Below are 23,568 nucleotides of genomic sequence, written 5' to 3' on the forward strand. Positions count from 1 at the left end.
CAGGAGGGCCCATACCCCCAGCAGTGCCCCGCACCCGCGGAGAGAGCAGGGGCCACCCATGGGTTTCCGCATCTTTATTTGAAATGAATGGTTTCCAGAGACACAGGGTTAGTCCTACCGCCCTGTTAGCACTACAACAAGACCGGTGAGCGGCTCACTCCACACGGACACAGAGGACGGGCCCCGGGCCAGGGCCCAGGACAATATATACAGGCTCAACAGACAGCGCCGAGACCCATGTACAGCTCGGGGAAACCGAAGGGGACACGAGGAGGGGGGAGGCGGGGGGGGACAGCAAAGCCGGAGCCAAGCTCGCCCCAGGCCGGGGGCTCGCAGCGTCAGGGGAGGAGGCGGAGGAGGAGGAGGAGGAGGAGGAGGAGGAGGAGGAGGAAGGCTGGCCAGACCCTGCTCTTCTGCCTCTGCCCCAAGCCCCAACCAGCTTGCAGCACTGGGGGGGGGGGGGAACAACATGCAAGGCAGTGGCACTGGCCCCAACCCGCATCCGTCAGCGTGCTCTGCACCGCTTCCAAAAACACGGACAAAACTGGCGGCCCGCCAACACCTGCCTCGTCTTGGCCCCCCCCGGCCCTGGAGCTGCTCTTCCTGGGCCAGAGACTCCGCCGTTCCTGCCCCACCACCCACCCGGGGGGGGGGGGGGGTAAAAGCCTGGGGGCTGCTGGTCCCAGAATTGTGCAGTCACTGCCCCGGGGTGGGGGGGCTGGGGTGAGGGGAAGGGGGCTGCGACCCACGGGGCGGGAGGACGGGGCCAGGGCGGCTGCCCTGGGGGCTCGGCCCCCGCCGTGCCACAGGGCCCGGCCCCGGGGAAGCTGGCCCAGGCAAGAGGCAGGGCTGAGCCTGGGGGCCACGCGCGGAGGAAAGGCCTGTTGCGAGCCGGGGGGGGAATGGCCGAGTCCGGTAATGACGAGGGGACAGCACTGCTGCAACTCCAGCCGGGGCTCGGCACCGGCCCCCCCGCCACGCTGCACGGCCCCTGCCCTGCCACCGGCACGGGGAGACGAGGCGTCCAGGGCTGGAGGGGAGCCAGCCCGGCAGCGCCCCGCTCAGTCCATGTCGTCCTCGAGGCCCCCGAGGCGGCTGTGCTCCTCGTAGATCTCCCTCACGGCCAGGATGCGGTTCAGCATGCTCTCCAGCATGCTCCTGTCCATGGGGATGACCGAGTACCAGAGGGGCGACTCGGCGATGCACGACCGCTCCGGCTGCAGGTAGAAGATGTCGTTGCGGTTCCGCAGGCTCTCGGGGCTGGGGGGAGAGAGGAAGGTGAGCCCTGGGAGAGCAGCGTGGGGCTCGGGGCCTCCCACCCCACCAGGGCCTTGGAAAGCCTAGCACGACCTCCGGGTTATCAAGGAGAGCTCAGACTTGCTTCAGCTCTCAGTCTGCAGCAGGACAAGGCCTGGAGCTGCTCACTCAGGATCAAACTCCTCAGCCAGCCAAGCACCGAGATGCACACTCGAAGCCTCCGCATGCCTCGTGAGAGGCGAGGAGGGGAGGGAGCCAGACACCTGTTTCCTCAGCCACGGGCTGTAAGCAGGACAGACCCCAGGCAAGGCTTTACCCTCGAGGACTAACTCTGCATGTGTGGAAAGCAGCAGCCACTCCCCAGGGTCCCACTGGAACTGAAAGGTAGCCCCCAAAGGACATGCGCCCCATCTCCAAAGAAAGCCTCACCATTTGGAGAGATAAAATTCATAGAACTTGACGGGGCATCGGAGAGGGTTCATCCTGTTCTCCCGCTGCTCCAGGATCGGCATCTCCTCCTCGCGTTTCCGCTTTCCAGAACCACCATCTGCAGAGGGGGACAGAGCAGGATCAGGTTGGGACCTGACGGGGGAGGCAGGGGGAGGGAGCCACAGGCGCTCAGGCAGACCCTACCTCGGCCTTTCTTCTGCTTGGCAGGAGCATAGTAGCGGATGCTCACCACCTTCGCCATGCCACGGGCTGTGTTGCACTTGCGGGACTGGCGCACCACGTTGGTGAAAGACAGCTGCATGTGCTCCTCCGCCGTCTGCAGCCCAAAGAACTTGGTGTTGAAGAACATGAGGGTGTTGAGGAGCACAAAGGGTGAGTAAACACCCAGCTGCTTGCACTCCCAGAGGTGCTCCTCCTCGACACGTGAGAAAACTGCATCTGCAACACACAGAGGAACAATCAGGTGACACCCACAGCGGCCTTGTGCAGGCTCTAGGCTCTTTCAGGAGGGAACAAGAAGAATGATGTGCCTGCCTGGGATCCAGCTCCATGCAGCTGGGGATCGTGCACCCAGAGCTCTCCCTTCACCCCAGGCAGACAAGCACAACTAAGCAGCATAAAGCGAGTTGTACTTCACAACACTCATTTTGTGTGCACAGGGCAGTGTTGGGGAGCCAAGAACAACAACTCTAGCAGGCTACTTCCCCAGAGCCATCACAGAGTTAGATGTTGGCTCTGCCCAGCCATGAACCATCCCAGAGTGTGGCCAGACCATGGGCCAGAACCCAGGTCAACGCTCACAGCTTATCCGTATAGGTGGCCACAGAGTGAACTCCAGGTCAGTGCTCCACCACGTTCAGTGGGAGATAAAGGAAGAGCAGCAGGCAGCATGGACATGGCCAGCTCCTGCCTAGACATACAAGTTCAAAGCCAAAGGCGTCTGTTTGGAACAGCCAGAATGCAGAAGAGAGGCTGGACAAGACAGCTTGGGAGAGGGAGCCCAGATCACAGCATCCCAAACAGGCTCTGCAGAGCCCTAACGTAATTTGCTCATAAAGGAGACAGGTAGCAGCACAGCAGCCCTGGCCGTGTGCGGGGCTCACGCGTGGGCTGGGAACGCAAAGCGGGCATGGGCCATCAGGCCTCCTGGCTCGGTGTCCTCTTTGCCAAATGGCTGAGAGACTGCTGTGAAATGCTGTAAAGATTCAAGCTGTACCAGGGCACAAAGCAGCCATGCTCTGTTCCCAGCCACCTTGACTCTCGGCAAGAGAAGCTGCTGAGGTGTAAACCAGACTGGCTCTGCTGTTGGTCTGGGTAAGAAATAGTTCATTGTGTCCCCAGCGCACAGCAGGACAGCGGTCTCCATGCCAAGGAAGAGAGCAGAGGCTGGGGGAGCACAATCAGCTGGAGGAGCCAAGGCCAGGAGCAGAAACCATGTGTGTGTTTGGTGACCCAAGATAATCTGGAAGCACATACTGTTTGGTAAGATTGTGGGTTGCCAGCCACTCAGGGACTTGTTCAGCTCCTGTACGAAGGTCAGGTAGTAAAGGTCTGTAAATATATTCACCATACGATTGTTCTCGAGCAGGTACTAGAAAGGACAGAACACACAGTCAAGAGAGACATGGCAGCACCTGGGGCACAAACCCTCCCGAGAGCCCGGGGTGCACACAGAGCCCTCCTTGAGCAGTCCGTGCTGCAGGGGCAGGCTCAAAGCCTGGAAAAGCAGACTTGGTGCTGAAGAAGGGACTGACTTCGGGGAGATCTCCCAGTCCTCCTCAAGGATGTGCATGAAAGGCGCAAGGCCAGGGAATAGCTGCCACCCTATCTGCTAGGGGTTAGGAACAGAGACTGAAGCAGGTGGATTCCTATCTTGGGGTGAGGCATTGAAGATCGGAGGCTAATGAACATCCCTGGGTCCCCAGAAAGCAGAATAAAGGGTATTAGCTCCCCTCACCATATCTGACCGCCAGGTTCGGCTGCGGAGGACTTGAGAGCAGCAAGCCCTCCCTCACCTGCTGGATGCCGAGGCAGAGGTAATATATGCTGTCTGGCTCGTAGCGCTCCCCATTGGGCCGTGTTATTTCCTTGACAAACTGGGCCAGGCCATAGTTGAGCTCAGCAGCTGTGCAGGCCAGGATGTCTTCCTTGATCCTCATGGGCTTGGCTGCGGAAGCAAACAAGGCAGCCTCAGTAAGCAGCCTGCAAGGCCAGGAGCACCTCAGCACCCCAAGCCCCGACTGCGGGGAGGCTTCTGCCACTCCACCGCACACAGACAGGGCACTTACGACCAAAGCGCAGCTCCTCTGCCTTGCTGGTCTCTCCCCCTGCGTACTTGGCTTGCACCCAGGACTTCCAGGCGTTCACACCATACGAGTAGTTCAGCGCCGTGCAGCTGGGCTGGCTGCTCATCGAGTCCCGGGAACAGCTCTCGGTGAGCACCAGGCGCTTCTGCCCCTGCAGAGAAGCGTACTGTGAGGCTAGGCATGTACCTGGGACAGATGTGAGAGTCCTGGCCACCCCTCGAACCTGCTGACAGCCAGCTCCCTCTCAGCACATCTGTGTCCATGCCCCCAGGCAGCCTTCTGCTGACAGCCGAGCCAACAAGGCCCATTAGTTACGAGGACCACAGCTGAAAAGCCCAGCTCCCACAGGGCCCGTGGCGTTCAGGGCCTCTCCAAAGTAACAGGCAAGTATCATCTCCTTTCAAGGAGCGGCCCACAGTCCAGGCATGCCCAGAAGGGAGAGGGCACAACCTCCCCAGCACACCGAAGCCTCTAACACACTTCACCTTGGAGTATTTCCCGGATACCAGCTCCAACTCCAAACCCGCAGAGCCCTGAGCAGGCAGCACCCACTAAGAGCTCACCTTTCGGACAGCACGAGGCAGGTCTTGCTCTGTGGACACATCTTCTGGCCCCACCAGCCCACAGTCAAAGAGGAAATCCACGCTGGGGTTGATGTCTAGCGGGTCTGACAAGAAACACAAGCAAAGGGCTCAGTTGAGACATCTCATTCTGTCCCCAGCCGAGACAGAAGGCAGGCAGGAGTCTAAGCCAGGTTACAGCTCTGTCCTGGACCTCTCTCACCTGCTTCTTACAGTGGGATGAGAGAACAAGCAACCCACCACTTCACAGCCTCCACCTGTGCCTGGCATGAACTTCTAGCCACAGCCCAACAAAAGAAACAGCATCACTTGCCAGAGCTGCTAAGCTGTCTTAGACTAACCAGAACCCCAAATTCCCCCTTCTGACAGTTTGCCAGCACCAGGGGCAGCCTGGCACAAGCATCCCAATTCTCTGTCCTTCGCTGCTAGCATCCTGCCTCAGCACTGCTGTGTTCCTGATGGCTCCTGCCCTTCCTTTCCACTTTCTGCCCTCTGAAGGACACGCACAGCGACCCTGCCATCTCCCAGATGTTCTGCTCTGTCCAGGTCTCTCTTAGGCTTTGCTGGATCCCCTGGAATTACCCATAAGCACCCCCAGCACCTTTATGATGTTTAAGTCAGCTTCCCATTCCCTTTTCTCTGCAGAAATATACCCACAGCAGGTCAGTTAGTCTAGGCAAACACAGACTTGTTCAAAAGCCATGATCTCCTACCCACTGCTGTGAGCAATCACCTGCCAGACTCTCAGTTCCTGGCCTCAGACCTGGTCAGTCAGAGGGCAGGGGTAGGGAGTTCACAGCATGCAGCAATTAGTGCTGCTGGCAAAGCTGGACCAAGCGCAGCAGGAAGATCCCACTGCAGCACAAGCAGCCCTGCATGCCTAGTTCACCAAGCTCTTACTCTTCGGGAAGTCAGCCTCCAGGTCCTGGCCAGGCTCATCGAGGACGTTTGCCATCTTGACAGCCATAGCCAACACATCATCCCGCGCTGGCCCAAACAGATCACAGTCCTCCAGGAGTCCCTCTGCACTCTGGTTACTCACCAGGTCTGCAATGCAAAAGCAGATCAAGAAACCCAACTTTAAAGAAATCCTTCTGGCTGTTTTCCCCATGACAGCTAGAAAATGAAGTCAGGCTCTGCGTGGCACTGTCCTGTGCCCAGAGCAATCCCACAGAGCAGTCCCATGATGGCTGCACTGTCCAGCCTTCCCTGGACAGTGAGACATTGGACCTTTGTTCTCTCTCCAGCTACAGCCTACTGGGGCTTGGGGAAGGCAGCCCCCAACTAAAAAGATGTCAAATTCCCAGTCTTCTTGCTGGGCAGCTCCACTTTAAGTAAGAGCCTGAAAAGCCAGGTGAATAAACTAATGGTGCTGCATGTGTGCCACAGCACTGGCACCTCTGAAAGGGACAGTGGCAGACACCACTCCCTGCTGTGACACTTGCCCGCTGGTGCCTCCCCAACAGCAGGCTAGCACTCGCTCTTTGCTGCTGCTTTTCTAAAGCTTTTAGAGGAGTGGCAATAAGGGCAGAGGGTCTGGCTCCAGGGGTGGGCAAACCCCACGTTATCCCCGTTGTTGGGCCAGACCAAACCATGGCAGAACCTACCACACAGGTCTGAGGAGGCCTTGTCCAGTTCCTCAGCCTCCGCGATCATCTCGGCCATGGCCAGGATGTCAGCCTCCAGCGGGTTGGAGGGGATCTTCACCTTCAGCTCCTCGATGGTCTCCACTATCTTATCTGTGCTCTCCAGTGTGGTGGGCAAGAACATTGGCACAGGCACCTGTTGGCAGCAGCACAGCAGGCAGACATCAGACACGTGCTGTGCCCAGAAGGGGTTTTGGCACAGCTGACTGCGGTAAAAGCAGAGGCGGGGGAAGAGGACGGACAAAGAAGCAAAGAGAGGCTGCGGCATGGCAGGGTCAAGACAGTAACAGAGAACAGGAGCAGGTGAAGTGTGTTGCTTACCGGGACAGGCATGGAGAAAGGCACAGGTACTTTCTGGCAGTACATATGCATAGGCACAGGCACGAAGATCGGGACGGGGATTGGCAACACAATCACCTGGGGCTTCCAGTCAGCCTCTGACAAGAGCAAAAGTATGTCAGTGAGCTTGCTCCCAACAGCTCCTCCACCCAGTCCAGCTGTGCACTGCCATGCCTGTACAGCTGTCCAGTGCCACAGCCCTTCCAGCCACCATAGCTTACAGGCAGAGCTGCAGCAGCAAGCCAAAAACACCCTGGCAACAGGAAAGGCTTGTCTTTAGCCGGAGGTGCAAGCCCTGCCCCTTCGAAAGGTCTAGTTCCCTTGCACACGCTACAGGCTACACACATGCCCAAGAGCAGCTACGCAGTAGAACTTGCTCGGCAGGCAGCCTCTCAGGCAAGCTGAGGATCTCCAGAGAAAGAGGAACTGTCCCGCATGCAAGAGGAGGAGAAAGGTTGCCTGGAAGCAGGATAATGCTGCAGTGCTCTCCGCAGTTCTCCTTTTATTGCTGACGGGAATGGGCTCCCTACATCTAGCCCTGCAGAGCATGCGCTGCACTGCCCGGACACTCCTCGGCATGGTGCCAAACACCCAGGGGTGCTGCACAGCAACACTCGGTCTGGAGCACGGACGTGCTGCCTGCCTCTCCAACAGAAACACACCTGTAACCCAGCAGAGACGCGTCTTATCTCCCTACCTGTCTGACATCCTTTGGACTTCATTTCTATTTTGCAGGAAACGCCCCGGTTCTGCATCAGTGGTTTACACATAGCAGCTTTGTTCTTCCGAGGGGTGGCTGGAACTGGAGGGGGCGGGGGAGGCGGTGCAGCTGGAGACATCTGGGCTGAGGAGGTCTTCGCTGGCAACTGAGAAAATCCAGAAAGCAATAGGTTGGTGTCCAGGATAGGCAGCACCACCTCTTCCCATCTGCAGGTGCAGCTAGAGACACTCCCAGACGTTAGGCCAAAGCGCTTCCCGGAGCTTGGCAGTCCCCAGCGCACGGGCTCTGGTCTGAGACTTGCTCAGTGCTCCCAGGCCCACATGCTCCCACAGTCAGATCTGGCCAAAGGACTGCAAAGCTGATCCTGGCAACCAGCAAGCCCTGCAGCAGCCAGCAGGGAGTCTGGCACCAGCCGCTCCCACCCCATGGGACAGAGGGGAACGCAGAGGGACAGTGACCCCGTGCCCAGGCACAGGGGAGCACCGTGCAAGGACGAGCCAGCGCCACAGTGGCAGACTGCTCTGGTGCTCATGTCTGATTCCTGGGGAATGGTTATTCTCCCCCTTGGCAGGAGATATGCTTAAGCTGCCCTCCATAGCAGCCCCCCTCAGCTCCCACCATCTTAAAACCCACAGGCTGTAAGAGAACAGAATCTCCCTGAGGAACAGCAAACACATCCTCTTTTGGGGACGCCCCTTTGTGCTACCCTGAGAGCGCCTACCCCAAACAGGCCTTACCATGTTAGTCTCTGCCTTCTGTGGGGAAGAGGCAGGTGGTTTTGGCTCAGAAGTCTGACCTGTAAGAGAAAGCAATGACTCTTCGTTAGATAGCTCCCGGGCTAACAGGTCCCACTGCTGGGACTGGAGGTGGCAGCAGCCACAGGCCAGAGGGCAGGGACAGGCTCTCCAGAAACCGGTCCTGGGTCACTCCAGGAACAGTTAGTCATTCCAAAATCTCTAGTCTTAGCAGCTCAAAAGACACTAGAATTCCAAAATCAAGTCATTCTCATGTCATTTTGTGTTCCCCTACTGTCCACCCCATCCCCATCACAGCAGGTCAGGAGAAATCCCAGCCCCTTGTAGAGAGAGGAACCCAGGGCCCTATTCCTAGCTCTGCCTACTGGCTTGCTGTACCGAGCCATGGCCCCTCCCTGTGCCTCCATCTCCCTGCAACAAGTATCTTGGCAAAGTGCTTCGAGATCCCTAGGAAGAAGGTGACAGAGCTAGTAGCAGTGCTACGAGATACCCCAGAAAGCACAGACACAGCTTTGCCACAGCACTGGCAACCCAGTCCATTCCCCCTAAGGAAACAGCAGATCACCAGCAGGTAAAAGGCGCGCGTGGCAGAGACCCTGGTCTCTGTGATAATGGTATCATCCAGGCTCAGATGACGATTCCAGCTTGCTCAGTCTGCAGAGAACCCGCACCCATCTCACAGACAGGCTGCTGCACTAAAAGAGCACCTTTTTCCAAGGGTCCTGTGAGCCCTGGTTACCCACATGGCCGGGAGAAAGAACTGCCTTCCACAGCACTGACTAACCGTGGGCCATGCATGAAGGAGACACCTGCAAAGAGCCTCAGCACCCAAAGGAAACTGCAGGTCCTTGACCATCTCCTAGCGATAGGCTCTTCACAGGTGGGACCCAGACTCCCAAAGGACCAACGTAAGGGCATTTGCACTATGCAGATTTCCTCTGTCCTGAGGAAATGCAGGACAGTTCTTGAGCAAACGAAAGCACCAGGATTCACTTGATGAATGCTATGGGGGGGATGGGGACGGATAAGTGCCAGTCCAAGAAAGCTCCCTGGCTTGCAGCTGGGGGCTCAGCTACAGCATCTGCAACTCTGTCAAGAGGTCCAAGATGTCCCCATGACCAGTTCAAAGTGGAGAGGCAGCATGCCTAGACAAAAACCATCAGTGACTTGAATGGGGAAAGACAGGCTGTGGGGGTGCGAGCAGAGTCTCTGCTGCAGTGCAATCAAAAGTAAAGTTCAGTGTCCCACAAGCCACAGGTTTAGGACTGTGGGCAAGAAGATCTTCCCCAACAGAGGTCCATGTGCTACGTATCCAGGCCTCCAGCCAAGCTGCAGTTTGTTCTTGGCTCTCATGCTGAAACCAGCCAGGAGCTGTTGAGGCATCATCTGCACCAACTGTTGACTTCTGGCCCTCTTTCCTCTCCAGCTGTATGGCCCTGGGCAGAGTCAGTTCCTCTTGGAAGTCTTTGGGCACAGTTCTGTAGCAGAAGCTCCTCAATCGCTTTGTTACACAGACTCTGTTCCCATTAAAGGAACTGCTACTTTTATCACCAGCAAGCAGTCTCAGGATCACCAGGCTGGCAGCAGCCACTCGGTCACAGGAATGAACAGTCTTAGACAACCACTAGCAGCAAAAGAAGTAGGCAGCAGCTCTGCCCAGGATGGGGCTGAAAGCCAGGTAGTCCCTTGTGAGCTGGCAAGCCTGCTGCCAGGTCCACAGGAGACCCTGGCTGGACCAGGCAGCAGCTATGCCATGCCACATGCTGATGAGCTTCTCCCCCAGCTCCCGTGCACAGTACGCTGGGCTGGCTCTTCTAAAACCTCTCTGTGTAAGCACACAGCAGGCCCTGGCTCCCAGTACCCTTTCACTGCAAGCTGACCTGCATGTCACAGGTCCAGGGACAAGGATGTCCACAGCCATCCCACAACACGCAGGGGACAGATGTGCCAGGACACACAGAGGGCCCAGCGCCATCAATAATGTTCACAGTGCTGCTTTTACAAAATTTCATGGCTGCTGGAGCAGCCTGAAATTTGTGCTCAGCCAAGCACTCACCACTGCGACAGGGCATCTCCTTGGCTGCCCTCGAAGTCCTCTGGCTCACGGGGCTCATGCAAAGGCCTCGTTGGCAGAGCAATGGGCAGTGCCCCACACACTAAACAGAAAAGATCTCAGCTGTCTCCAGAAATGTGGTGGAAGAGGGTGCTCAGGGAATTCCCATGGTCCGTGGTGGTGGAGGGTGTACTTAAGAGAGTCCTGTGGTCCACAGCTCCAAGGGGCAATGGCCAAAGGGTGCGAAATAGATGCTTCCTTCAACAGGTAATAGCTTGCTTGCTGTGCCTGTGTCCCAAAGGCAGCATTACAGGTCCCCCGGATTTGATATGCCTTGAAAGCAAAGAGCACAAATCCAACAGCGTGGCTAGGACTGTGGAATCACTGGGCTAGCTACAGGAACAGACAAGCTTAACACCTCTTCCTCTACTGGGGCAGCAAGACACTGTGCCCCGTCAAGCACTCTCCCTCTGGGCACCCAGTGCCACCAGAAACCAACAGTTCTTTATCCAGGTCACTCCAGCGGGCTACAACTCGAGCATGCCTGGCTGTTGCCTCGCACGGCATTTACACGGCATGGCTCTTGGATGGTAGGCCAGGGTTCCTCTAGCTGGGGGAACCTGCCACTTCTGGCAGAGCAGCTCTGCCTCGCTGTTTAAGCAGTCCTGACATCCTGTGCTTTCCCCATCTTGCAGTTAGCCCACTGCTGTCAGGAGAGAGGAACCAGAAGGTCTGGAGACTGCGAACAGGGTGTCTCATGAAAGGTCCTTGTCTTGGTTTCCCCTCCTTGGTCCATCCTAGCCAGTGTTTCAGAGCTCGTGGAACTCCAGGGGGGCAGCAAAGCCCTGAGCCTGCAATACCGGTATCTGTCACAGCTTGAGCCACCAAAGCGAACCACACCACCATCTGTGGGCATCCTATTAACCAGATCAGATCTGGTTAGAAGATTCTTGTCTAGAAGATCCTGGCCTACTAAAGACCAAGCAGAATGAGACTAAGCGAGTGTCCGAGGGCCAAGCGATGTCTTGTCACTGTCACTATGAGCACCTTCCATCCTGAGGGACCCCAAAGCACTTTGCAATCTTCCATAAACAACTGGCTCAAGTCAATGATAGGAAATGGGGCAACAGGCAGTGAAAATCTCCTCTCCAGCTGGAACTCCACAGATGCAGAATCGGGTTATCCGGGACACGGGGTTGGCAACTCCCCAAAGCTGCCAGGGATCTTTGGATAAGTGGTAGGACTTCAATCTACCATCACAAAACAGAGTGCCTCCAGCAGCTCAGTGCTCCCTCAAGATTGTTACAGGTTCAGCTCTGACTGAGGAGAGCCCACCTACAGCATCACCAGCACCACTTCCTGCAGCACCCTGCGTTTTCCTTGAATGTCTCCCATCCAAGCACTGACCTGGCCCAATCCTGCTTAGCTTATGAGATCTGAGAAGGTCACAGCTCGGAGGTGGTGTGGGGCTGCAGGTGGATTATCATGCCAAACCACGCTGTCCCCTAACCCTGTAAATCGAGCTCTCCGCTGGCAACATGAGGATGGAGTCGCCCATTAAATCCCTGAGTATCCTCGCTAAGAGTGTGAGCTACAGGCAGCACGCTGGCACCGGCTCCTCCCGTCTGGGCCCTGTGTGTCATAGAACCATAGACGTTAGAGATGGAGAAGCCCCATTACGTCCCACTCCGTCCTTTCCCCCCCAGGGGCCAGTGCAGGATTGTTCCCTAGCGTCTCATCCAGTCCCAGGCAGGAAGCTTCCACCCCTTGCTGTTCGGTCTTCCCTGTGTCTCTTGGACTGAGCTATGCAGGTCCCCTCCCTCCCTCCTACTCACTGTTCAGCAGGCTCTCGGGCCCCTTCTGCGTGTCCAGGTTGGGCTGGTTCTGTTGATTGTAAAATCGCAGCAGACACTGCTGGTTGCAGAAGTGTTTGATTTGCCCTCGCCAGTGGATGGTTTCCAGCAGCTTCCCCTGACGCTTGCAGGCATGGCACCGAGCTGCCTAAAGCCCGCATCAGCAGGAGAGAAACAACGAGTAACTAACCACACCCCCTCCGAGTGCAACACAACTCTCCAGTGAAAGGTGCACATGGCAAGGTGCTGTGAGCTTCCCCACAGCAGTGCCCTGCCAGTGCCAGCCGGGGACTCCAGCGGTGCGAACTTCTCACAGCAGCACTAGCCGCGGATCCAGCACTGTGAGCTTCCTCAGTGCAGTGCTCTGGCAGGATCAGCTGGGGACTCCAGCTACGTGAGCTTCCCCGTAGCAGTGTCCCGTCATTGCCAGGCAGGACTCCAGCAGTGCCAGGTTCTCCGCAGCAGTGCCAGCCAGACTCCAGCAGTGCGAACTTCGTCAGTGCAATGCCCACTTATCTGGGTGCCGTGCCCACCACAGCACTTAGCACAAGCTGCCAGTGCCAATACTGACCTTGAAGTACCAGAGCAAGTATTTGCTTTTGCAGTCTTCACTACAGAAGTCCCAGGTGCTGCCCTCCAGCTGCTCGGTGACCGCCCGCTGGCAGGTCTGAGAACAGTAGGTGCAGGTGATGCAGCACAGGCCCAGGTTCTTGGTGAAATCCTGTTTGTAAAGAAGCACACACCCTGCGGAGAAACAATAGGAGTGAAACCTTCCCAGGATGAACTGGGGGCCTCCCTGACCCAAACATGACCAGAATCCAGGTCTGCGGAGACAACAGAGCACACGCAACACACTGTAGGGAACAATCCAGCACTGGCCCCTGGGGCTGGGATAAGATGGGACCTCATGGGGACTTGCCATCTCTCACCTCCATGCTTCTAGGAAGAGTCTGACTCCAACCTCCTGTGTGCAGGAACCCAGCAGGCAGGGCAAGGCCAGGTCAGGCCAGCCCAGACGCAAGAGCGTAGAAGTGCATGATGACAGGAGGAGCGGAGCTGCCACCTGCTGTCTCCCCAGCCCCCAGAGAGAGAAAAGCTGTGAGAAAGCCCTCCCCAAGGACACAATGAACGGTAAAGATCTTGCCCTAGGGCCTGGCTGGACAGCAAGCCATCCCCACGACAGTCCTCCCTTCACTGCATGGTGAGGCTCTCGCCCCAGGGCCTGGCCAGTCTCCCCTCTGTTCCACTCCATGCTCTCTTCTCCTCCCCCAGCATGGGCTGGCAGGGGGGCTCTGCCTCTCCCACGCCTTCCCCAAGTACCTTCGCTGCAGAAGTTCTTCTCCACCCCAGAGAAACGGATCTTCTCATGCAGCAGCTTCTCCTGCTTGCAGTGCTCACACTGAGACACTACCCCACGCAGCCGCTTGAAGTCCTCGCAGCAGTCCTTGCAGCAGAACTGATACACTTTGTCCTGTCAAAGAGACCGCCGCCAGGTCAGCCAAGCTGGCAGGAGGTCCCAACGCTTCCTGGAGCACCAGGAGCAAGACTGTGGGGCTGAGGAGACAGTCTCCAAGTCTCCAGCTCTCCTGGCATGCAGCTTAGCAGAAGAGGAGGTTTCCTCCTGTCCTAGCTCTGCCCTGCTGACCTCCCACTGCACATGACAGCATGCTCAAGGCATGGTTTCCAGCCATGTCTCTACGGCTAAGCAGTTCAAAGCGCTGGCACAGAAGGAGCTCTAACCCTTGAACTGGGAAAGGAAGAAGCTCTGCAGTCCTCCCCAGGGTTGCCCTCAGCCTCAACACACCCCTGGGGAAAAGGCCTCACCTGCCAGTCTAGGATCTCCGGCTTCCCGCTGAAAAGATTGTGGCAGTAATGGCAGTTCAGGTGGATCCCACCTTCCGGGCTGGTGCGCTGCAGAATACAAAGACAGTGCATGGAGGGAGTGCACGGAGCTCAAGGAGCACCTATTCTGCACCACCGCTGCTCATCCTGCCTCCTCCACCGCTCACAGCCCTCGCTCTGCCCTTGCTCCCACGGTCAGTGGCTCAGGGTCACTCCACCAGATCGTGCACCAAGCTCCCGGATAGCAGAGGCTTGGGCAATTCCACTTTGCTTCCAGGATACTGGGTTCAGGCCTTGCCAGGTAAGCAAGCTTTCAGATTGCCAGCTCTCCGGATTTGAAAACACCAGGAGATGGGGGCTCTGCTATCTTTCCTTAGACTTTCTCTAAAAGCTCTTGAAAAGAGCTATAAGCTAATGTGCCTGGTTTCTAATTTCAGGGTAACAACTTCAGAATTCAAGCAGTTGTTCTCATCTCACCTTTCTCTGCTAGTTTAGAGTGACATTTAGCACTTGGTGTCTTGTCCTCAGTGATAGATTTATTAATAGAGTCCTCTTCTTGGTTTTCCTTCTGATAACCTCTGATAAGGCGCTCTGCAAGTGTACTGCATTTTTCAAGCCCCAAAGTAATTTTTGTGGCTTTTTTCAGCACACTTCCAATTTTTCTTCAACATTAAAAATAATGTGGACATCAGATGAATATTCTTCCCATCTGTGCAGTATTCTCAGTAGCCCTTTTGCTCCCTCGCCCCCAAACTTTAATTCCCTGTTCTCCTGCTAGTACTTCCAATAATTTAACTAATCTTTTCTGCTATAGTTTTAAGATGGGGAGCTCATGCTGAATGGCTTATCTGCTTTAATCCCAGAGCCTTTTCAAAATCTTTACTTTATGGGCCTTACACCCCCACATTACTTGAGTAAGGCTGATGTAGGATCTTGCACTGACCTGTATTTAAGTGCATGTTATGAGGAGCCAATCTGGTCAAGCAATCCAACTGCTTTTTATGACCGTCCTGATCTCAACATGAGTTAACACTCCAGTAGTTTTTGTTTCATCTGCAAAATTTTTAGCATGCTTATGCTGACTTTATTTCCAGATCGCTGATGAAGCTGTTGAGCTCTTTGGGCTTAATACTGATCCCCAAGAAGCCATCTTGAAATACTTCCTCCAAGGGTTTCTCTTTCACAAGGGTGTCCCGAGATTTGTCAATAAGATGGTTCCTAATCCAGGTTGTGTGTGGCTTTTCTCATACTTTACAATGCTGATTTTACATGGCAATAATTCAAGTGTCTTAAGAAGGTCTACAGCTGTAACAACTCTTCAGCTACCCTTACCAACACGATCTGTGATCTCAGCAAAGGATTACATAAAGGATTTAAAAAAGAAAATAAAAACAAAAAACAACCTCCCAAAACAGAAAAACCCAAAACACTGCAACTGCCATTAACTAAATCTCTACCTCTAGATTCTGCAGATTTTCTCAGCTGCCCAACGCATGTCCTGGCCTAAGTTTCCTGGTCCTCCTGCTTGTTGCTTTGTTCTTTAAATTGCCTTTGAATACCATTAAGACTTCATATATGCTAAAACTTTACACCAGAAGATAAAAACTGTCAGCCAAGCCTTTAAGGACTATTAGACGTGATGCATCCAGGCCTGCTGATTTTAAATTTCTAGAAATGTTCTAGGCAATTTTTTGTTCCTTGGTGATCCCTGGCTCAGAGGGCAGCTCTGCTCCTTTCCACCATGCTAGCGGGTGCCCACTGTGCTTTGCGAGGCTTGTGCCTGTGTGAGGCCGCTATATCCCACAACTGCTCATGCAACACAGCTCTGTACAGCACTCCTGCCAGGTGTAAGCTGACAGACAGGAGAGAACTATAGTCAGACTTATCCCAGCTGAGGAGAGGGGAGGCAAGGCCAAGACTGAATAATTGGCAGCTACGAGCACTGGAACTCAGATGCTCCAGCAGAGACTTTCCTACAGACCCTCCCTGAGAAGCCTGAGGAAGCTGCAGCCTCTGCCAAGTGGGAAAAGAGGCAGGAGGCTCTAGGGCCCAGCCCAGCATGAAGGATGTTTCAGTACCTGGAATTTGGTCCAGCAGCTGGGGCTGCAGAACTGGTAGACAACCCGGTCTGTCTTGTTGTAATAGCAGGGTTCAGATAAACTCTTTCTGCAGAAGCTGCAGGGTCTAGGGGGACCTGATGAAACAGACAGGAATCAGTGAGGGCAGCAGCACAGGACGTGGGACTGGATCCTGAGGATGGCATGTAAGCTACTCACTCATCCTCAGTCTGTCAAGCTATAACCAGAAAGGAAGGGACAAGAACTCCAGGAAACTAAGAGCACCAAGTTCTGCTAGGACAGAAATGTTAAACATGGATGGAGAGCAGAGTGGCTCAAAGAAGTGACCCTGGCTCTACAGGAATTTGGACAAAACAGCCTACAATACTTGCACCAGTCAGCAGAGACCATTCCCACTCCTGGGCACCCCAACGCTCCATGTAGTGGAAAGGGCAATGCCAGCACAGTACAGCACTACAATTGCTTCCTGCGTTCTCAACAGACAACACCCCTCATCATTAGAATAGCTACATGCTGCAAGGGTGCCTCCCTCTCCAAATATCTTTCCACTTATCTCCCTGGACTCCTCCCCAGACACCTTCCCATGTGAGCAACATGCCTTCCTTCCAGTCTCAACCACAAGCAAGAGTACAAAAGAAGGAGTTAGAGTGGAAAGCTGACTGAATCGCTGTACGTGAGTGCTCTTACCAACCAAGCCTGACTGCTTCACTTTGTGGGAGGTAGTGCAGCAAATGGAGCAGAACAGGCCCATCTTGCCACTGCGGTCCACGTTGGGCAGCATGTCAAAGTTCTTGCACAGCGTCTTGCACCACATGCATGGGTAGACCCTAGTGTTCTTCTGCAAGCAGAACAGAACAGAGCTGTCAGAGAGCCCATTACACCCGGTGAAGTCCTATCCCCCACCCTCATACTCCATCCCATTACTGCATCCACTGCAGGGTGGCTCTCGGGCTGGGAGCACATGGACACCTCATGCGAGAGCCAAGCTCACAGACCACAGGTTCAGATAGCTGGTAGTAAAGAAAAGCTGCCTTTGCTCATTGGCACCTCAGCTTCATATTATCAAGGGTACGCACATACTCTCTTGGGGACCCTTGGCAGGAACGCAGAACCTGGCAATACCATTGGGACAGTTCAGTGAAGCCTACTCAGGCCACAGAGGAACAGATACAGCCAAGCTCTTGGTAGACATCCAAAAGAAGCCAGCCCATGCTAACTCTAAGTACCAACACCACTGGACAATCCAGCTTATCAAGCATCTGACCCGTGCTTGGGTCCAAGATGGGCCCTGGGGTCACAGTCCCAGCAGAATGAGTATACTTGCTTAAGTTTCAAAGTTTCTCCACAGCAATCTCTTAAGATGTTTTGTCAGGAATAAAAGGCCATGAGGGTTCAGGCTGTCTGATATTGCACAAACAGTGTCCTGTGCCAAACTGAGCAAAGGAGAGGTGTGCCCATGGAGACCTCCCTGCCCCAGGCAGCTGACTCCACACACCTTCTTGTAACTGTTGAGACAGGCAGAGTTGCAGAAGCGTTTTTGCTGGCCTTCATGGAAGAGGTACTCCAGGGGCAAGCCCTTGTTGTAGATATAGAGTCCACAGTTGTCACAGCAGTTGGTTTTCAGCCCCTTGGTGGCCCGGAACTTGGTGAAGCAGGCATCACTGCAAATGCGATGCACCACGTTCCCATTGCTGACCTCATGCTGGATCTGCAGAGACATCATTGCTCTCACTCCCTCAAACCATCACGGGACTCCCTCCTATGCACGTGAACCACTTCCATGGCCCTTGGGAGGATGGGCTGTTACGCTAACAAATTCAGGCGAGAGCCATACTGGAAGCTGCTGTGTACTCAGCCCAGCTTCTCTCGCCAAAAATTGGCAGAGCGGTCAGGAAAGCAGAGTGGCAGGAGGCAATCGGCTGCAGGGCAGGGGGAAGCTGAAGCATTATTTCTGGGAATGAGGGTTGGATCACAGTGGACAAGAAAGAACCTGGCAGAGAGCCCAAACCACTTCAGGGGCTGAGGCCTCAGGCCATGACAGTACCTGGAAAACACCCTGCATCAATCCCAGGCAGAGCCAAGCACCTCAGCCTGGACACGGAAAAGATGAAGACTGTTTACCTCGCCGGGTTTGTGGCAGACACTGCAGCGGCTGGTGTCTGAGGCCTCCGCAGACTGAGGTGCTGGTCTCTGCTGCTGGGCCTCGTAGAGGGAGAGGCAGACGGAGGTGCAGAACTCGTGAAAAGAGCCGCCTGAACCGATCTGGGCAACCACAGAGTCCTTGGTGTTCCAGATCTCCCTAGGGATAAGGAAGGGATGTATTAGTGCAGGGACACACCAGTCCTGCCACGAAGGGACGGGATGCAAGGCTGCAATGCAAGAGGGTGGCAGAAGCTGTCTCATAGCAGCTTCTGTCCGACCCAGAGGAGCGGTGTCCAAAGGCGCAGCATGCAGGAGGTTGCTCTGAGAGGAGGCAGGGACAAAGTGCATTAGGCTTAGGGACAGGCAGGGAAGGGCAATAATGTGAAGCGGGAGTAAGGAGGATGGGATCTGCAGTGCGTGAAGAAAGACATAGGGAAGCAGTACAGGAGTGATGTGGCAGATGAAGCACGAGGGTCACAGGGATGACGACTGGCAGGTATGGCTTTGGGGCAGATGAAGGGGATCACAAGTGTGAGAGTCAGGAACACCAAGGGAAGGGGAACAATCACACACTTTTTACAGAAGGTGCATATCTTTTTGCCAGGTGGTTTTTTTGAGAAGGTGGTGAGACAGGAGCTGGAGCAGAAAAGCTGAGGGAGTCCTTTACGCTGGTAGGCAGTCTGTCCTTTCTGCAGTGGGGTCCGGCAGTTGGCACAAGTCATCTTGGTAACAGTGGAGCGGGCGGCTCGCTGAGCCATCTGAGTGCGTAAGGACATACGCGTTGAGCGTCGGGTACGAAAAGGAACAAAATCTTCATCATTAGGATCATCCACCATTGCATCTGAGTCTTCATCAGAGACCGGAACTGCAAAGGAACAGAGAGAAGATGCACAGAAATTCCCTGTTAGGGACTGAGACAAAACCTCAGCCACGAGAGACATGGTAGGGCTTTCTGGGGTCACCTTTCTGGATACCTACTACATGCTTTGTACCTTCCTGGGTGGGGTGATAAAGGGACCCTTAAAAGATATTCTGTTGGAATTGGAGATGAGCCAGGAAGTCTTTAAGCAAACTGGACTTAGATACAATTTTTCTCTAGGAAGTGAAGGTTGAGCAGAAGCCTGAAGTGTCAACATTTATAGCAGAAATCCCTCCAAGAACCTATAGACCTTAAAGGGAACAAGCTGGTTCACCAGCCACTTCTCCAGCACAGGCTGCACAGGCAGACAATGAAGGAGCAACAGACAAGTACTAGGGAATGGCAGTGTGACACTCAACATCTCACAGGACAGAGACTTCATGTACTTCGACAGGAAAGTCCCCAAAATACAACCCTCCTTCAGACAGTCTGCTGGCTTAGGGGCAAAGGAACAAAGTTCCTGGCTGAGGAAATGGAAGATGGATTTCATGGGGAACATCCCCAGATTCTCATCCTATTACTTGGTGCTTGGTATCTACAAACCTCTGTAAAAATACTACCAACTCTCTCTTCATCCTAAGTGCAAGACAAGGACCCTGATATGAAGATCCACAGGGGTGAAGGGACCTGTCCTGCATAACAGAACAGTCTGCATGAAAGCTCAAGAATTCCCGCATCCATCCTACTCGCATCACAAACTGCCTGCTGACACTGGGCCCGGGCTCTGCTTTCTGGCTGAAAAATGGACCAGCCTTTTGGCCAGCCCTTGTTACTCACTGCTCTCAGAGGAGTTCACAGTTTCAGGCCTGGCAGTTTCTGATCTTCTGGCTCGTTCACTTCTTTTCTGCTCCTAGAAGACATTCACAAAATACTTAAGCTAACCATTTGCTGGGACAACCATAGATAAATATCCCAGATCATGGTGGAGTTCCAACTTCTGGGCTTTGCTTTCACAATAGCTAGGCTGAAAAGGGATAAAACTCCATGGATACCTGACCAGAGTTAGCAAGATGGGCAGAGAGGGGGAAGCAGGCTTATGAGAATGAAGTTCCAGCCTGGGGTGGCAGGGAGAGACATACTGAAGCCACAGGTACAGCACAGTGGCAGTGCACAGGGACCACTGTCACAGGAGACATGCACACTCCTGCCCAAAAGGGCGAAGACAGAGCCAGGGTCCCTCACCGCGTCTGGCAACAGACAGACAACCTCAATACTCCTGTAGAGTACGTACTCGACTGCATTCTCCTCACCTTCTCAGTTGGCTGCTCGCTTCCCTTCCCAGACAGGCCTTCTCCTGCAACAGAAGTGGAGAAGAAAGCTTGACTCCAGTACCCTGATTTTCTCCAACAGAAGAGGAAAGCTGTTGCTCAAATGCAGCCACCCTTTGGGCCTGTCTGCCTAGGAAGCCTCAGTCCCAGCTAACGAGCTCAGCTCTGCTGGTGTTCCAACACACAAAAGCTTCCAAACCCATCAAATGTAGTTAGAGAGCCACACGCACTGCTTGGGAGAAGGTTCCTTAAGGGGGAGACCTTAAGGGTCTCAGGGGTCTGGGGGGATGCAATGGTGCCTCCAACTGGTTCTGACTGTGGAGACTGAACCTCTCCCAGGGATGGCCAGCTTGGGCAGGGGTCCTTGCTTACTGGAAACATCTCCCGGTGACACTCAGTTCCTGTAACGATGCCAGTGAACAGGAGGGTGAATTAAGCTGATACACAGCAGCAGCTTGAGTAGGCAAGCTTCTAGCTGACGCAAACATTGAAAAACAATGTTAAAGCTATGAAAGCCAGAGCGAGAGCTTGTGTGCACCAGTGGACCAGCTTCCAGAGCATTATTCCCTATAAGCAAGCCGCTTTCCTCACATCTAGCCCATCAGCAGTATTGACAACTTCCATGGCAGAGGAGAATGGGAAAACTTGGAGCTCAAAACAGCCTCTAACTTCAGAGATGTGCAGCAGGGTGGCCTACCGAGCAAGAGAAAGCTTGGTTCTGCGAAAAAGGTTCTGCAGAGATAACTACCTACCTGCTGGTGGCGAAGCTTCTTGTGCCTTCAGTATGCTGCTCTCTTTAAGAGAGTTGTTCCCACTATCATCCTCTTCCTCTGTCTGGTTTTCATCCATGTGCTCAGGGGGCAAGGCTGCAACACTGTTATCTGGGCTCAGCTCCAGCCCCGGTTCCACTGCCAGCCCTTCCCTCTGCACAGGTGAGCTTTTCCTTGGTGCCTTCAACCTTGTCTTCTTGGTTTGTTTAAGACTGAGCTGTGGGGGGGACACTGGCAGACTCGAGGACTGCGTTGTGATTTCTTCTGTGGCTGGGGCACTGCTCAGTTCCTCTGAGTCAGGAACAGGCTGTGGGGGCGATTCAGGGGCATTGTCATCAGACAGCGCAGGAATAGCAGCAGCACCGTCATCCTTCATGTCCCCAGAATCACTTTTTGGTGCATCTTCCCCTTCTTTCCACGTTTCTGGAACAAGGGCTTCCCTAGCGAGGGCAGAGGAGTCCCCCAGCCCATCTTCCACATCCTGGGAAGAATGTGCCTTATATAGCCCATCCAGATCCCCCGATTTATCCAGCTCCATCAAGTCAGCAGTTTTATCCAGCTCATCCAAGACATCAGGTTTCTCCAGCATGTCCAAGACACTAGGTTTATCTAGATCGAGATCATTTGACTTGTTTAGTTCAGACAGGCTGTCTGCTTTCACTAGAAGGTCCAAGTCCCCATCTGCGGTCATCTGCTTGGGTTGATCCCAGTCCGGGGGCTGAAGAACTGAAACTTCCTGGGTAGAAGCTGTTTGGGAGCCCAGGAGATCTTCCCCAAACTCCATGTCAGCAGGGAGATCACCAATAAGTGGTTTGTCAGGCAAGGACAGTGGGTCCAAAGATCCCGAAAATTCACTGGAATCCATTTAGAAGATGACAACTGGAAATGAGAAAGAGACTCGCAAGTTAATGAAAAGCAGCGTTACACAGTGCATGAATATGGCATTGTCCACTCTTCTGAACACCGTCGGAGTAAAACGAGACCCCATAAGGCTGCTTGCAATAACCATGATACCAAAAAGTCAATCACTCCTACCCTGGAAGTTACAAACCTCTGAAGCCGAACAGCAGGCATGGGACACAGCAGCAAACCTTTGGGAGCTCTCTATATCACGTACACACCTCTCCATGGCATGGCCAACAGACCCGCTATCGTAAAGGACACTGGGTATCAGAAGTGACCCAAGTATTAATCTGGAAGGCTTCACATAGCTGTTCTGTGGTGTGTCGTACCCTCTTCCCTGCCTTCTCCTGTATTTCACCTGACCCAAAAAATCTGGCTTATCCTGTTCTTCTGAGCTGTTCTCATGTAGCTAACTCATCTTGTATTTTTAAAAGCATCTTTTCCCCTAAGCATACAGAGGCTGAAAGAACTCCTTGTTTGCTCTGTAGCTTGCACCGTGAACCAGGCACCACCCCAAAGGGACACAGGACGACAAGATGTAGGAATTCTGTCAGAAGACAGAAATAACCTATGTTACACTATAACTATAGCCCCAAACCCATGTGGGCTAATACTCAGACACAGAAGAACTGGAAAAACTTAAGGCAGAACTGGGGGGAATTGTGGACAGGGGCACAAAGAAAGGTGCGAAAGCCCATGATGTTAAAAGTAGTCTTGAGAGGAAGAAAAGGTAGCAAAATAGCCCCAAGTGTGCAATGCAGAGTTGGGAAAAAAGACCAGCGTGACTTTGCACTGCACAGACAGAGCACTCGCACAGAGAGAGGTGATGCTGACTGCTAACATCAGAGGGACAAAATCACAGCCCAGCTTCTCATGCCCAAGTGAGGTCATCATTATCAAACACCAGAAAGGGCAAGACCATGAGGTGAGGCAAAAAAGCATTCACGTCCGCATTGGCTAATCACGAGTTATATCCCTGCAGAGAAAGGGTGAAAATCTAAAGAGGAGAAGGAAGAGGGAGTCGGAGTCCCTAAGTGGTCAGGCAGAATAACACATGATGTAGCATCAGGTCCCCAAAGCAGGTTGTAACTAGACACTACAGGGAAGACACTAGAATTGAAAGATGTGGCACCAACCCACTTCCATGTTAAGAGTCATTCTAATGCTAAATTGGGTATGTTTTGAGCCCTGAAGCAGAAGGCTCAGTTTTCCAATCTATCGGGGCTTACTGCGGGTATAACTCTCATCTATACAGACGAAGAAGGAAGCCTGAAATAATTTCACTGATGATGGCTGATCAATACCTTCTGTACATCCTTCTTTCTGAAAAGATGACAAAGCCACACTTGCAAATGGTTTACTCAGAACTAGACAGGAAATATTTGGATAGAGAATGTAGCCACCTTCTGAAACTCACTTAAGCAGGAGTTTAGGGAATCATACCTAGAGCTGGAGCTCAAAGTCATTACCTCTTATTTTTATCACATAGCTGCATTTTCTGTTTCAGAATGGTAGATAAGCACTGTCCCCACAGTCACAAACAGAAGTTACAGAAGATGTAATCTTCAGGGATTCTCAGCAATGAAGACTTTGGTTATTCCATTCTTTTTTTTTTTTTTTTTTTTTTACAGAGTAGGCAAAGCTTCTAGAATGAGCCAATTCCAGATCAATGTGATAGCTAATAT

At 53.8% G+C, this 23,568-nt stretch overlaps 1 protein-coding gene across 4 annotated transcripts in view; it reads right to left on the reverse strand.

The window, feature by feature from the left end:
• Window positions 1-59: 59 nt before the first annotated feature.
• Window positions 60-23,568, reverse strand: part of ZMYM3 (zinc finger MYM-type containing 3) — a 31,813-nt gene continuing 8,304 nt past the window's right edge. For 3 of the 4 annotated variants that reach the window (XM_064518413.1, XM_064518416.1, XM_064518415.1), the window contains 24 exons: window positions 20,963-21,859; window positions 20,193-20,236; window positions 19,720-19,792; window positions 18,597-18,888; window positions 18,003-18,180; window positions 17,377-17,589; window positions 16,569-16,719; window positions 15,882-15,997; window positions 13,786-13,872; window positions 13,282-13,432; window positions 12,533-12,705; window positions 11,944-12,109; window positions 8,038-8,096; window positions 7,277-7,445; window positions 6,562-6,677; window positions 6,202-6,376; window positions 5,495-5,641; window positions 4,577-4,680; window positions 3,996-4,164; window positions 3,723-3,874; window positions 3,184-3,298; window positions 1,891-2,145; window positions 1,687-1,804; window positions 60-1,260 (listed from right to left, as the gene is read on the reverse strand). In XM_064518413.1, the coding sequence (XP_064374483.1) occupies window positions 1,062-1,260; window positions 1,687-1,804; window positions 1,891-2,145; window positions 3,184-3,298; window positions 3,723-3,874; window positions 3,996-4,164; window positions 4,577-4,680; window positions 5,495-5,641; window positions 6,202-6,376; window positions 6,562-6,677; window positions 7,277-7,445; window positions 8,038-8,096; window positions 11,944-12,109; window positions 12,533-12,705; window positions 13,282-13,432; window positions 13,786-13,872; window positions 15,882-15,997; window positions 16,569-16,719; window positions 17,377-17,589; window positions 18,003-18,180; window positions 18,597-18,888; window positions 19,720-19,792; window positions 20,193-20,236; window positions 20,963-21,845 (4,305 nt within the window). In that variant the 5' untranslated portion in view covers window positions 21,846-21,859 and the 3' untranslated portion in view covers window positions 60-1,061. The remainder of the gene's footprint in view (window positions 1,261-1,686; window positions 1,805-1,890; window positions 2,146-3,183; window positions 3,299-3,722; window positions 3,875-3,995; window positions 4,165-4,576; window positions 4,681-5,494; window positions 5,642-6,201; window positions 6,377-6,561; window positions 6,678-7,276; window positions 7,446-8,037; window positions 8,097-11,943; window positions 12,110-12,532; window positions 12,706-13,281; window positions 13,433-13,785; window positions 13,873-15,881; window positions 15,998-16,568; window positions 16,720-17,376; window positions 17,590-18,002; window positions 18,181-18,596; window positions 18,889-19,719; window positions 19,793-20,192; window positions 20,237-20,962; window positions 21,860-23,568) is intronic. The other variant, XM_064518417.1, reaches the window with a different exon arrangement.

The sequence above is a fragment of the Dromaius novaehollandiae genome, chromosome 11 (genome assembly GCF_036370855.1).
Source record: "Dromaius novaehollandiae isolate bDroNov1 chromosome 11, bDroNov1.hap1, whole genome shotgun sequence".
Lineage (NCBI taxonomy): Eukaryota > Metazoa > Chordata > Aves > Casuariiformes > Dromaiidae > Dromaius > Dromaius novaehollandiae.